General features: G+C 39.4%; 1 protein-coding gene across 1 annotated transcript in view; it reads left to right on the top strand.

The window, feature by feature from the left end:
• LOC117382938 (pro-neuregulin-3, membrane-bound isoform) overlaps positions 1–13,620 on the top strand; it is a 598,115-nt gene that overhangs the window by 555,979 nt on the left and 28,516 nt on the right. Inside the window, exon 3 of the mRNA XM_033980184.2 lies at positions 9,959–10,032. Coding sequence (XP_033836075.1) covers positions 9,959–10,032 — 74 coding nt within the window. The remainder of the gene's footprint in view (positions 1–9,958; positions 10,033–13,620) is intronic.

Below are 13,620 nucleotides of genomic sequence, written 5' to 3'. Positions count from 1 at the left end.
AGAGATGTTCTTTGTTGCTGGTCCATGGAGAGACTTGTTCACAAGCAGAGCTGCTTTAAAGTCTATTCTCTGAGCCACAGGAAGCCTGTTCTAGTCAGGACCAGAGCAGCAGTGTTCTGGATGTACTGCAGTTGTCTTAACGCTCGTTTGGAGAGGCCAGTGAGCAGGCCGTTCCAGTCGTGTAACCTACTGGAGACAAATGCAGGGATAAGTCTCTACAAGTCTGGCTTTGACAGTACAGTGCCCCCTCGTTTATTGTGGGGGTTATGTTCCATAAATAACCCGGAATAGGCGAAATCTACGAGGTAGAACTCTTTATTTTTTTACAATTATTATATATATATTTTGAGGCTGTAAAACCCCTCACCACACAATCTATACACCTTTCTCACACAGGCATTAACATTTTGTCACATTTCTCTCTTGTTAAAACACTCTCAAAGTTCAAACCTTCGTAGATTTTTTAAAAAGCACAGTATTATAGAACAAAACCAAATACTTTACTGTACTGTAAATAAAAATTACAGCTTTTAGAAATACTGTAACAATTTTCATTTTAATGATCAACCTACGAGGTTGGACACATAAGAAATGATTAATAGTGACTCACATGTATTTCACAGTTCCTCTTTGTCCCGGCACCGCTCCGCTGTAGTAATGTTTTGTTTAGTTTTTTTTCCTGCAGTCACTGATCCACAAAGCTAAAGCAGACTCCATCCTTAGATGGTCTTGTTGCGGGCAGTTACAACCCTTGCAACTTATTGCTGCTGTCGTCCTTATGTTATTTTCCTCCTTCTTTATGTAACGAACCAAAGATTCATTTGTTCCATAATGGCGCCCCCTACAGCTGCGTAACTTCTACCTTCCCTCAGCATGTTCAGAAGTCTAACTTTTTCCGCGATGTTTAGCATCTTCCTCAGCCTTTTAGGCTCAAGCACAGGTGTCTTTGGCCGTGCAGAACGTTTCATCAACAACTTGCAAACAAACAAACTTGCAAACATACAGCACTTCAGAGTCATAGTGCTAGCATCGAATATTTATGTAAATTTGGCTGAACGCATACGATACTGTACAGGAGACACGGCATGTCCCTTAGCCAATCAGGACGCAGAACACAATGTGCTTTTATACACTGTAAAAAAAAGCATGCCAAATTGCACCAAAAAAAAAAAATAAAAAAAAAAAAATATATATATATATATATATATATATATATATATATATATATATATATATATATATATATATATATATATATATATATATATATATATATATATATATATATATATATCAGCGAAACAGTGAGACCACAAAAGATGAACCGCGATATAACAAGGGACCACAGTATACCTTTGATTTTTGCAATGTTTTTTAGATAGTAAAAAGCTGCAGATGTTATTGATTTGATGTTAAAGTATGAGTCTATTTTTACCCCTAGATTTCTAGCCTGATTTGAAGGTTTTAGAAAGAGAGACTGGAGGTGACTGCTGACACTTTCTCTATGTTTCTGTGGGACAAAGACGACTTCAGTCTTTAATCTTCAAACTGGGTTTAACTGAAGTTGTTTTGCATCCACACACTGATCTGTTGGATGCAGTGGCAGAGTGAATCCACTGCTCCATATTTACCTGCTGCCAGTGAGACATAGATCTGAGTGAGTTTTTTAGTATTAACTGCCCTAACAAACTGCAAACCTACAGTGGGCTGTAAACATTTATCTCCAACATGACACTGGAAATATTAAATCACACATCAGGCTAAGGTTGATATGCAGCTCTCCCACTGTGATGTGCCCTCCCGCGGTCACAAGGGTTGCAAAGGTCATAAGGGTTGAGATGCCCCAGCTGCATTGAAGGATGGGTCAAATGCAGAGGACAAATCTCCCTACGGGGACAATAAAGTGTACCTCACCTTACTAAAGAAAACCTTATGAAACCCAACAAAACAATTGTAAACAGTCACATATTACATCATCACTTGCGATCTTCCATGCCTGTGTTTAGCTAACATATCACAAATAACAAAACATACCATACAACACAACATAACATAGCAAATCATATGCTTAACATGATCGTCCATTTTCCCTGATATCTCCATATACACCTCTCTCAAGCCCTGTGCCATCTGTGCAGTAAGAATGGCCTGTGATGGGTCAGTAATAAAGAATGCTGATGCTGCTGCATGCTCCAAGGCAAAAGCAAATTAAACTGATAAAAGATGGCGACCAACGGGGGCCAACAACTCCAGCAAGATGAACACGTTTACTGATGGGACATAAAGCAGAGCCACAGCAGGCTACAGAGGAGTGTAGGTCTGTTGATAAGCTCAGGATGGGACTTTTTTAGGTAGGAAGATGGAGAGAAATGAAGTGAGAGAGCAGTACACAGATTCACTTAGCTCACATTTTGAAGTATAGTGACAGGCTGGCGGTTCCATCAGAGTATTGGGAACAAATGCCACATAATTTTGATATAGAATCTTCTAATTGGGATGCACACTTAGCCTTGTATTTTTGGAGAATGTGATGGGCGTTTGTGGTGACATGTAATATACAGTGCAAGTCATTTCTAATCATATATGGGGCAGATGGTTTGAACTGACCATCTGACCAACACATGAATTTGTTGAGCTTACATATAATATCCAAAGGGTGGTTTTCAGATTCTAGATCAGATAAAGAAATCTTCAATCTGACAGTTAAAAGGTGGGGTAGAGGATTTCTGAGGGCCAATCGCTGACTGTGATTTCCCGCTGCATCACATCAATCATTGGCCTTGTCACATGTCAATAATACCTAATTCTTGCTTGATAGTGCTCGCGCCCTTAGCCACATTAGTTCCCTGCACAGCTCTGTTGCTCCACGAAAAACTGACCGCGAACTTCAAGAATGTCTTTGAGTTGGAAAAGGAAAATGGTCAAAGGATTGTTTGAGAAGAGGAGACAAGTCCTAGAAGAGAGAAACTAATTCAAAGTGTTACTTGGATATTATTTTTCACCATGGTCAGCACTGATGACACAGAATGGGATCCCAGAGCATTATACTTCTCAAAGGTTTCACTGAACAGGTAAATTTGACTCATTAGTTTTTATTTTATAATAAGTCATTGATTTTGTGGCTAAAATGTCTGCTCCAACCATACAGATGATAAACCAGATGTTATGTTGCTGTGTTTGTAGCTCACGTTTGTGCATAGAACTTCTCCACTGAAAATGCATTGTGATCAATAACGTCTGTCAGAAATGGAATATTAATATGGTAACTTTTATCTGACACTGCTTTGAAAGTCCAATGGCTAATTGACTGTCACCTTTCAAAACTTTTCAAAATTACTATGTTTAGTAGCTAATGGGTCACCAAACGAGGCCAGCTTATTATCCTATTGTAATGCATTGTGTTGGATTTAGCATCAGTCTATCGCTGCTGATCTGATTACCGACAGGATCACGTCAACATTACCACAACGTGACGTTACTCTGATAGTACAGTTACTCTGGAAGTAACGTTGATTTTTGTGTTGCTACAGTCACAATGATAGCCCCTAAAGCCCTTACAGTCTGTAGACTAGACCCAGTCTGTGTCTCAAGCTGCTTTTGGACGAGTGAGTTATAATCTGACATGGTCTGAAGGAGGAATAAAATGTGAACTCCAAAGAGCTCAGCAACCAATTTCTGCAAGTACTCACTGGTTACACCCAAGTATCTCTTCAGGTACATTTTCTACAACTAAATGTACTTTTCTGTGAAGCCCAAACTGTTCTTTTCTATTGTCCTTGCTTTACACTTGCATGTATATTTTACCATATGTTGGTCATCTAGCTATTCAAGAGCTACATGCATCTGTGTGCTACTGCAACATCTTCCTAATCTGGACGAGTCTTGTCCGCTCCTATGACGTCATTGATGAAGAGATGACACACAGGCTTGAGCTCTTGTCAGACCCAATACAGTAACTGCAGCAGCTAGCTGAACATTTTCGTGTTAAACCTAAAATATTTCTTTAGTTAAATCACACACAGCACACTATGTCAACAATGATATTTTAGAAGGTACATTTGGATGGCCTAGAGTTTCATTTATGCATAGGACCATGATGTTCTGTAATGTCCAAATGCTAATAAATGTATACATGTATGTGAAAGCTTGTATTGTTTTACAGTGCAAACATGTGTTTTAAAAAGATGACATTGAGGTAATGTCAATAAATAACCTCATATTTGTAAGAATAGATTATGAGTACACTGTACTTCATTGTCAGACTCACCAGACATCATTCAAGTTTGATTTGACACGCTGAAAGAAGTTTTCCTGCAGACAATATCCAGTTGAGTGCCTGAGGATGAGAGGGCTCTGCTTTAGGGGAACCAGGAGTGGAATCCAGGTCAAAGGTTGTTGCCTGTGCAAATAAGATCATAGACATTACCTCTGAAATGTCCATCAAAACCATCTGATCCAGTAATCAATATAGTGATTTGTATAATGTGTAAACATAACTGTAGTACTGTGCTAAAGGCAAATACAGGCAAAAACAATATCCTTAAATGTGCACTTCTGAACAAAAATGACGCGTATCAACAATATTTACTGTTCAGAATTTTCTGGTGCAATAATAGAGTAAGACAAAACTATGTAGCAATGGGCGACTGTAGACCACACCATAAGCATACAGACCCGTGACAGAAGGGTCACTCCCGGGGGTCTGCCCCCAGGGCCGGGTTTCCCAGTGTTGGACCCCTGCTGTGCTCTGGCTCTAACCACATGTATGTTGCAGCTGGTGAACAAATCACACATAGATACTGACACATACACTCTGTGTGCACACACACAAGGCTCCTCTTCAAATCACTAGTGCAAGCAGAAAATACACATCAGGATCAGAAAATAGCAAAAGCTACGCACTACATTTACTAGCTCGTAACACATTTACTAGCTCATAGCATGTTCCAATAATATTCAGTACGTCCCTTTAACTAAGCTACTTTGACTATACAAATAGATTTTTAGTGTTATTGTAGTAGTAACAGTATGTGTTGAAAGTGAGCAGAACTTCTCTAGGGACTGGAAGGTCCTAAAGTACAAAGACGAAAGTAAACAGAACCCATGTGACTTCATGGGCATGTGCACGACTGGAGCAGGGAGTGGAGCAGGAAGGTGGTGGTTGGTGGGACGGTCTGGCACATGCACTCTTTTCACAAACTGACTACGTTCTTTCAAAATCCTTTAACATGCCTTTAAGCAGAAAATTTCACCATAGAATTCTGCCCTGTCCTCCAGCTCAGTTACAAACATTTTTAGGTCTTGTGGTCAATAGTTACTCAATACATCATATAATTCTGTCCCATCTCATACCTCGTTCTGTTTTCATCTGCTGCATTGACTTGTATTGTTTTCCTTTTAATTAGCAACATTGAACATTGAAGTCTAATTGTGTAATTGTATTAGCTAAGTGAGTTTGGTAAACAACAGAGAATCCCATTAAGCAGCCTTCCCTCTTGTGCACATATAGGCACAGTTTACAATGAGCCTGGATCCATGTATGGCAAACAATCTTGTTGCAAGTATCCACATTTAAAGAACTACTGTCTTGACTGATCTACAGTCTGCAGTGCTCGGTGCCTTATTAGATGTGTTATGGACCGCTTTTTTGATTTCCATTTGATGTACATAATTAATACTTTTAAAAGCAACTTGTCAGCCTGACCGTGACTCCACACTTTTCCTAATCTAGCAAAGGAATATTCTGGAAGGATTTCCTATTTGTGGTATTTATATAATGTTGGATGAAGGCATTTGTCTGAGAACATATTGTGAAAGTATATTTTTAAAGTGGAAGTAAGGGACATTTTTTGGAAAACATCTGTGCATGAGAGATTTTGTTAAGTCTCTTCATTTCAGACATGCACTACAAATAAAAGGCTGTGATTGGTTTACCTAACCTGTTAAAGATTTTAATAGTTATAAACGGGGTCTAGGCTCTTGGATTCAGTCATTGAGTTTAAAGAGGGGGTATTGCACTTCTGTGATGTATTAATTGTTAATTGTTTTTTTAATAGTTTTTAAAAGGCCAACATAAACAACATATTAAAATGAACAAGTACTTTCCGTTCAACTTTTGATGCTTTAATAAAAGTAGGACTTGTAGTGCTAACCGTTAAAGAAGCTTTAAATAGGGAGAGATGGCACGATTACTCAAACATGCATGGCATGTTTTTGATGAAAGAATAACATTATAATGTTGCAACATTTGGCATGCAAAACAGAATGTTAGGCTCAAATACCTCTAAATAGCTCGGACTTTTAATCCCACCTAACAACTACTGTACCCTTATGTTTGTGTGTGCTTATATATGTATGTTATTGTGAACTGCAAATCAGGTATTATTATTATTATTATTATTATTATTATTATTATTATTATTATTATTATAGAGATTTGGCACAGTAGAACGTCAAATCATTCCCTTCTGTATACATCTTAATAAAATACATCTTAATAAATAACCCCCCACCTGCTTTGTCCAGAGGAGTAACCAGTCAACCCCAGTTGTGCATTTTTATCCACCTCACTCTAGAACTCTGGCCCTCGTTACATTTTCCTGGGACTAAAGACACTGAAGTGAAGTGGATGTGACACAAAAAGAAGAAAAGATCTGAAATGCATTTACATGCGGGATTAGAAAGGAGCGAAGGGCAGGAGGTGAGAGAAGACAGAGAATAGGTAAAGACTAGCTGTGGGTGAAATATTAAAGAGCTGCCAAGTGCTTCTAACTGTGAGATAACAAGAGCTGGATACATGGGGATATCGGGGTAACTCTGTCAGGGAGAGTTATGGACAGTGAGGAAAAACCTACTCTGCTCACACATTTTATCCGTTTGATCTTTTGTCTGATATGAAATAGACACATGCCCTTTAAACAATATGTGCACACAGCACCTATGTAAAGTTGACACTGCAAAGCTTTATCTTTTACTAAGAATGTTTAGGGACAACACACCATGTCATGACTATTCCCAACTCCACTTAGAGCATACAGACATAAATTGTGGTTTTCAATTTACAGTACAGTTCTTACTGACGGCCTGCTGCAGTACACCATGCGTGTACACCGTGTGTGTGCTGCGGCCATAACACATGCATGAAGACACACATAAACACAGCCCGAGGTGGGTAGTACTCAGTTGCATTTACTTGTTTAACTAAGAACCAGCTTACTTTAACTTCTACTTTATATATATATATATATATATATATATAATTTTTCTTTTTTTTTTTTTTAAAAGTACTCTTACTTCATAAATGTTTTGGTTACTGTGAGTAAGTCTGCAAGTGACAAAAGCTTTATGTTGATGATATGACATGATGTCTGTGCAATCCCTCAGTCCTCCAGGTCTGAGCCATAGTAAAATCAAAAAGTAAAATCTGTCAACAACAAGAAGGACAAGAAGTTGTGGAGTGAATACGTTTCACTGCTCATTCAAGTCACTTCTTCAGTTCTGGTCACACTGCCTTATAAATCTAGAATAGAGTGGGTTCAGAGCTTAAAACAGGTATAGCATATCGGTATTGGTCAGTCTGCAAAGATGAAGATAATAAATAAATAAATGTACTTCTCTAAATTATATTGGAAATATATTTAACTACAGTGATTTTAGTAGAAATTGAAAACAGGTCCTCAAATAAGTATTCCATGAAAACATAGGCTATACTCTAAAAATTCTATGAAATTTATTCTGTAAAAAATGTCTGGTATGGTTACTCTCTATTGGCAAGTGCTCAAAATTAAGTACTTGTACTCGTTTTGGAAAAAGTGGTATTGGTGCACCCCTACTGCAGTTTGAGACAGTGTGAATAGCATTTGACCTGATCCAGCTTTTTCAGTTCTGATACCGATATCAATACTTTTACTTTAAGAATCTGCCAATACCCAATATGAACCGATACCAGTGTAGGGACGGAAAATTGCACTTCTTTCCATAAAACACAGTTAACTTACTGCACAAGACACCCAATTGCATTTTTTAACTGTTTATCCTTCAAATATCTACTGAACAGCTTTGTATGAATAAAAGTTCAAACATTATGAGATGTTCTAGACCAAAATGAGCCTGTAAATCATCTTATTACATCCAATTAAAGACACAACAAGGATATCAGCTTAACTAACTTATTTTTTCAGTATCCAGTGTACCAGTATCGGCGCATCCCTAAATAGCATTATCACGACACCTGCAGAGTGTTTAAATTGGGATTATTTAATTTACCAGGCACTAGACATGCTAACTTCCAATTCAATTAAATTTGAAGGAGGAGCTAGCTTTTTCAGAGGGATCCAAATTTCCAGAAACACCCCATGACATGAAGTTCAACAAAGTGATCGGAACAACCTATTGGAGACCCTCTTTTAATTGATCATACATGTTTAATGTGTACAGGCCTCAGTTCAAACTCTCAAACTCCACTTACTGCTAAGAGGAAGGTGGAAATCCCCTCGTCATCTTCCAAATATCACTTTGGACCACCATTAGACTGCTGATGAATGTAAATGTGCTCCACCTATACATCATATGCGAGTCATGGAGGAAACAAATAATGAAGCAAAATGGCATATTTCACATATGTTCTCACGGTTTAAAATAATATTCACTTTCGAGTACACATACTATACTAATATGTGAGTTATTGTTGGACATCTGAAAGAGGGCTGGAGGTTAATTATACAATCTTTTTTATGTCTATTTCCCGCTGTTTTACATTAAGAGATGCCGTTTGTAGAGTGATTCATTTCCACCCAGGAAGCCCACTTCTTCCCAACATTATAGTCCAACTGTAAGTGCAGTGTTGAGGCGCCATCTAGTGGAAGTTGGAGTGGGTGCAGTAATGCCAAGATCTAAAATAGATCGCTGTACTACTTGACTAAAAGCACGTTATATTTCTAGAAAACTAATATTTTTAGGATATTAACCCAAACTGATGAGCTCATTACTCTCCAAAACACAAAATGTTAACATTAACAGCTTTACATCATGTACAATTTTAGTTCTAATTGTGGGGAAAATAAACATGTATACTTGATGGTTTATTTTTATTTTTTAGAACACATAATTTATTTATTTATTTGTTTTTATTTATTGTTTTGAAGAACTCTTTTTAAGATGAGTCTTCACTTTATTTGGGGTTTCAGTTGCAAATGAATGATTTGAAGATTAATTTATTATGTATTTCAAAGAAATATATACAGAATTGTATATATACACCAATTTAAGATTTTAGCAAATTATGAAAGTAAAAACATTTAACAAAACCACGATCACTAAACATGTTTACCTCTACTTCAACAGTGAAAGTGTCCAAATGAATAAACAAGTGTATTAAAATGAAACTTACAGAATTATCTTTAACATCCCTGAGACAAAATTATTGTAACCCTCCTGCTCACCTTAAAAACACTTAGGATAAGGACATAAATGTGCACTTACAAAAACAGCTGTAAAATCATCATAGATTCATATTTTGTCCTACTTTTTCAGGCTAAATCCAAAGACACACTATTATTCAAAAGTTTGGACACACTTTTTCATTCATGTTTCTTCTTTATTTCCATGATTATTTACATTGTAGATCCACACAGAAAGCATTGAAAATGTGAATGACACATATGGAATGTAGCAAACAAAATATAAACTCTAAATAACTTAAAACTTTTTTTAGATTTAAAAATAAAAAAATAAATAGCCACCTATCAGTCAATGAATGAATAAATCATGAAAGTCATCCTAGTGGAGAGTAAGTGAGATTGACTGTTTGAACTGCCTGTTTGTGTCTTTATTCCAAGTGCAGATTCTAACACATCCATTGTAATATGACGATCAATTCAGCAATTTTAGTATGTTACTCAAACTGTAATCTAGAAAGTCTGTATTCTCCACTAAGTTGTTTACTGCTTTTGTTTTTCAGATGCCGGGAAGGCTACCAGGGAATTCGCTGTGATCAGTTCCTCCCCAAGACTGACTCTGTTCTGTCAGACCCAAGTAAGAGTTAGATAACTGAAGAAATATACCTTAATACTGTAACTGAAGTTAAACAAGAAGGCTGTGCAATAATAATAAGCATAAGTATAAGTTTAATGATATGATATAATTTTGCTGAACACAGATTAGTTAGGAGGGTGACGAGCAGGCAAAGAAGTAAATGTTGAAAGGAGAGTCTGGGAAAATTTTGTAGTAAACAAGTGTAATTTCCTATACTTTGGAGGTTTTTTAATGAGGTTTTTATCCGTCTGATTGGCTTTGTTCTCATAATTACACTGGGGGAAATTATTGGGTAGAAGACAAAGGTCACCATGGCACAAAAATGGTCTCACATTTTTACTATTCTTTTATTTTATTTCCAGACATTTCATTCTTAAGTCAAGGAAACAATCAAAATACAAAAAGTCTGAAAAAGGAATAGGCAGAAGCCAAAGCTTATGATGCCTACGCCTTTTATACTAAACATAAAGAGCTGCTGCATTTACAATGTACACAGTAGAAAGAGAAAAAATAAAATAAAATAAATAGAAGAACATAATTGAGCATTCAGTTACGCTGTATGATTTTATAATTTTCTTTTTATACAAACTTTTGAAGCAAGGGATGCCGTCAAGCTGAAGAAGGAGTCCTATCGAGCCTTGTTGGCTCGTGGGACTCCTGAGGCAGCCGATGAGTACCGGCGGGCCAAGCGTGCCGCGGCTCGGGCAGTCACAGAGGCAAAAACTCGGGGTTGGGAGGAGTTCGGGGAGGCCATGGAGGAGGACTATCGGACGGCCTCAAAAAGATTCTGGCAAACCGTCCGACGCCTCAGGAGGGGGAAGCAGTGCTTCATCAACACTGTTTACAGTGCGGGTGGAGAGCTGCTGTCCTCGACTGGGGATGTTGTCGGGCGGTGGAAGGAATACTTTGAGGATCTCCTCAATCCCACTGTCACGTCTTCCGAGGAGGAAGCAGAAACTGGTGACCCGGAGGCGGACTCGTCCATCACCCTGGCTGAAGTCACTGCGGTGGTTGGCAAGCTCCTCGGTGGCAAGGCTCCGGGGGTGGATGAGATCCGTCCTGAGTACCTCAAGTCTCTGGATGTTGTTGGGCTGTCTTGGCTGACACGTCTCTGCAACATCGCGTGGTGGTCGGGGACAGTACCTGTGGAATGGCAGACCGCGGTGGTGGTCCCTCTGTATAAGAAGGGGGACCAGAGGGTGTGTTCCAATTACAGGGGAATCACACTCCTCAGCCTTCCCGGTAAGGTCTATTCCAGGGTACAGGAGAGGAGAATCCGACCGATAGTCGAACCTCGGATTCAGGAGGAGCAGTGTGGTTTTCGTCCCGGTCGTGGAACACTGGACCAGCTCTATACTCTCCATCGGGTCCTCGAGGGCTCATGGGAGTTTGCCCAACCAGTCCACATGTGTTTTGTGGATCTGGAGAAGGCATTCGACCGTGTCCCTCATGGTGTCCTTTGGGGGGTGCTTTGGGAGTATGGGGTCCGGGGCTCTTTGCTAAGGGCTGTCCGGTCCCTGTATGACCGGAGCAGGAGCTGTGTTCATTGCCGGCAGTAAGTCAGACCTGTTCCCGGTGCATGTTGGACTCCGCCAGGGCTGCCCTTTGTCACCGGTTCTGTTCATTATATTTATGGACAGAATTTCTAGGCGCAGCCAGGGGCCGGAGGGGGTCTGGTTTGGGAACCACAGGATTTCATCTCTGCTGTTTGCAGATGATGTTTCCCAAAGGCGAAGCTCTCGATTTACCAGTCAATCTACGTTCCTACCCTCACCTATGGTCATGAGCTCTGGGTAATGACCAAAAGGACAAGGTCGCGGATACAAGCGGCTGAAATGGGTTTCCTCCATAGGGTGGCCGGGCGCACCCTTAGGGATAGGGTGAGGAGCTCGGTCACACGGGAGGAGCTCGGAGTAGAGCCGCTGCTCCTACACGTTGAGAGGAACCAGCTGAGGTGGCTCGGGCATCTGCTCAGGATGCCTCCTGGACGCCTCCCTAGGGAGGTGTTCTGGGCATGTCCCACCGGGAGGAGGCCCCGGGGAAGACCCAGGACACGCTGGAGGGACTATGTCTCTCGGCTGGCCTGGGAAATGGATGGATGGATGGACAAACTTTTGAAACGGCTCAATGTTCTACAATCTTTCATATTTTCATCTAATCTATTCCAAATATTTACACCAGTGGTTGAAATACAGTTCTGTTTTACATTTGTTCTAACCCTTGGTTTTTGAAATACCTCCTGCCCTCGAAGATTATAAACACTATCCCGATTTTTAAACAGATCTTGAATATGAAATGGTAATTGTTTATTCTTAATTTTATACATAAATTGTGCGCTTCTATAGTCTACCAGGTCCTTGAATTTCATTGTTGTTGTTTTTTTTGTTTGTTTTTTTTTTATAAAAAATTCATTAGTATGAGCCCTGTAAGGGGCTTTCACGATTCTTAAAATCTTAGTGACTCTCATTCACAGTTTGAGAGCAACTGCTTTAAACCCCATTTCACTTGGACTATGTAGAGAATAGCTTCAAACAGAATTTGAAACATTATCAGTTATACCAATTGTAACACACAGCATTAAAGGCCCTTGGGTCTGCGGACTTGACGCAACCACAAAGAGCCTGTCTCTCATCCTTTTGCCTTTTCCAGTTATATCTAGTGGCTAGCGTTCAGGCCTTAATGGACAAAGTTACTGGGTTTGACTCTTTGTGGAGTATGCATGTTTCTTCCCGTTTCTGAGTGGTTTTTCTCCATTTACCTCCAAACCTGAAAAATGCATAATAGAAAATAATCTTCCAGCTTAGGTACAGTGGGGCAAAAAAGTATTTAGACAGCCACCAATTGCGCAAGTTCTCCCACTTAAAAAGATGAGAGAGGCCTGTACTTTTCATCATAGGTTCACTTCAACTATGAGAGTCAAAATGAGAAAAAAAAAAGAATCCAGAAAATCACATTTTTAAAGAATTTATTTGCAAATAATGGTGGAAAAATAAGTACTTGGTCAATAACACAAGTTCATCTCAATACTTTGTTATATACCCTTTGTTGGTAATGACAGAGGTCAAACATTTTCTGCAAGTCTCCACAAGTTTTTCACACACTGTTGCTGGTAGTTTGGTCCATTCCTCCTGCAGATCTCCTCTAGAGCAGTGATGTTTTGGGGCTGCCGCTGGGCAACAAGGACTTTCAACTTCCTCCAAAGATTTTCTTTGGGGTTCAGACGGGCCTAGACATGTCCTGGCTTAAGCAGGGGTACACGTGTGGCACTGCAGGATTTGAGTCCCTGGTGGCATAGTGTGTTACTGATGGTAGCCTTTGTTACTTTGGTCCCAGCTCTCTGCAGGTCATTCACTAGGTGATCATTGTGACCCCACGGGTTGAGATCTTGCTCTATCTCTCTATCTATCTTGCTCTATGCCCCTATCTCAAATCTGCCCTTTTTTATGCAAAGTTCGTAACAAAGTTAAAGTCCTTACCAACTTTCTCCTAATAAAAACAAAAACTCATTAGATGTTTTCCAGTCAGGTTTTCTTTCCCTCACCACAGCACTGACACTGCCCTTATCAAGGTGAACAATAACATCTGCCT

This window comes from Periophthalmus magnuspinnatus, chromosome 15 (genome assembly GCF_009829125.3).
Source record: "Periophthalmus magnuspinnatus isolate fPerMag1 chromosome 15, fPerMag1.2.pri, whole genome shotgun sequence".
Taxonomy (NCBI): Eukaryota; Metazoa; Chordata; class Actinopteri; order Gobiiformes; family Gobiidae; genus Periophthalmus; species Periophthalmus magnuspinnatus.
The sequence above is the reverse complement of the archived record's forward strand: the minus strand, read 5'-3'. Positions and strand labels throughout refer to the sequence as shown.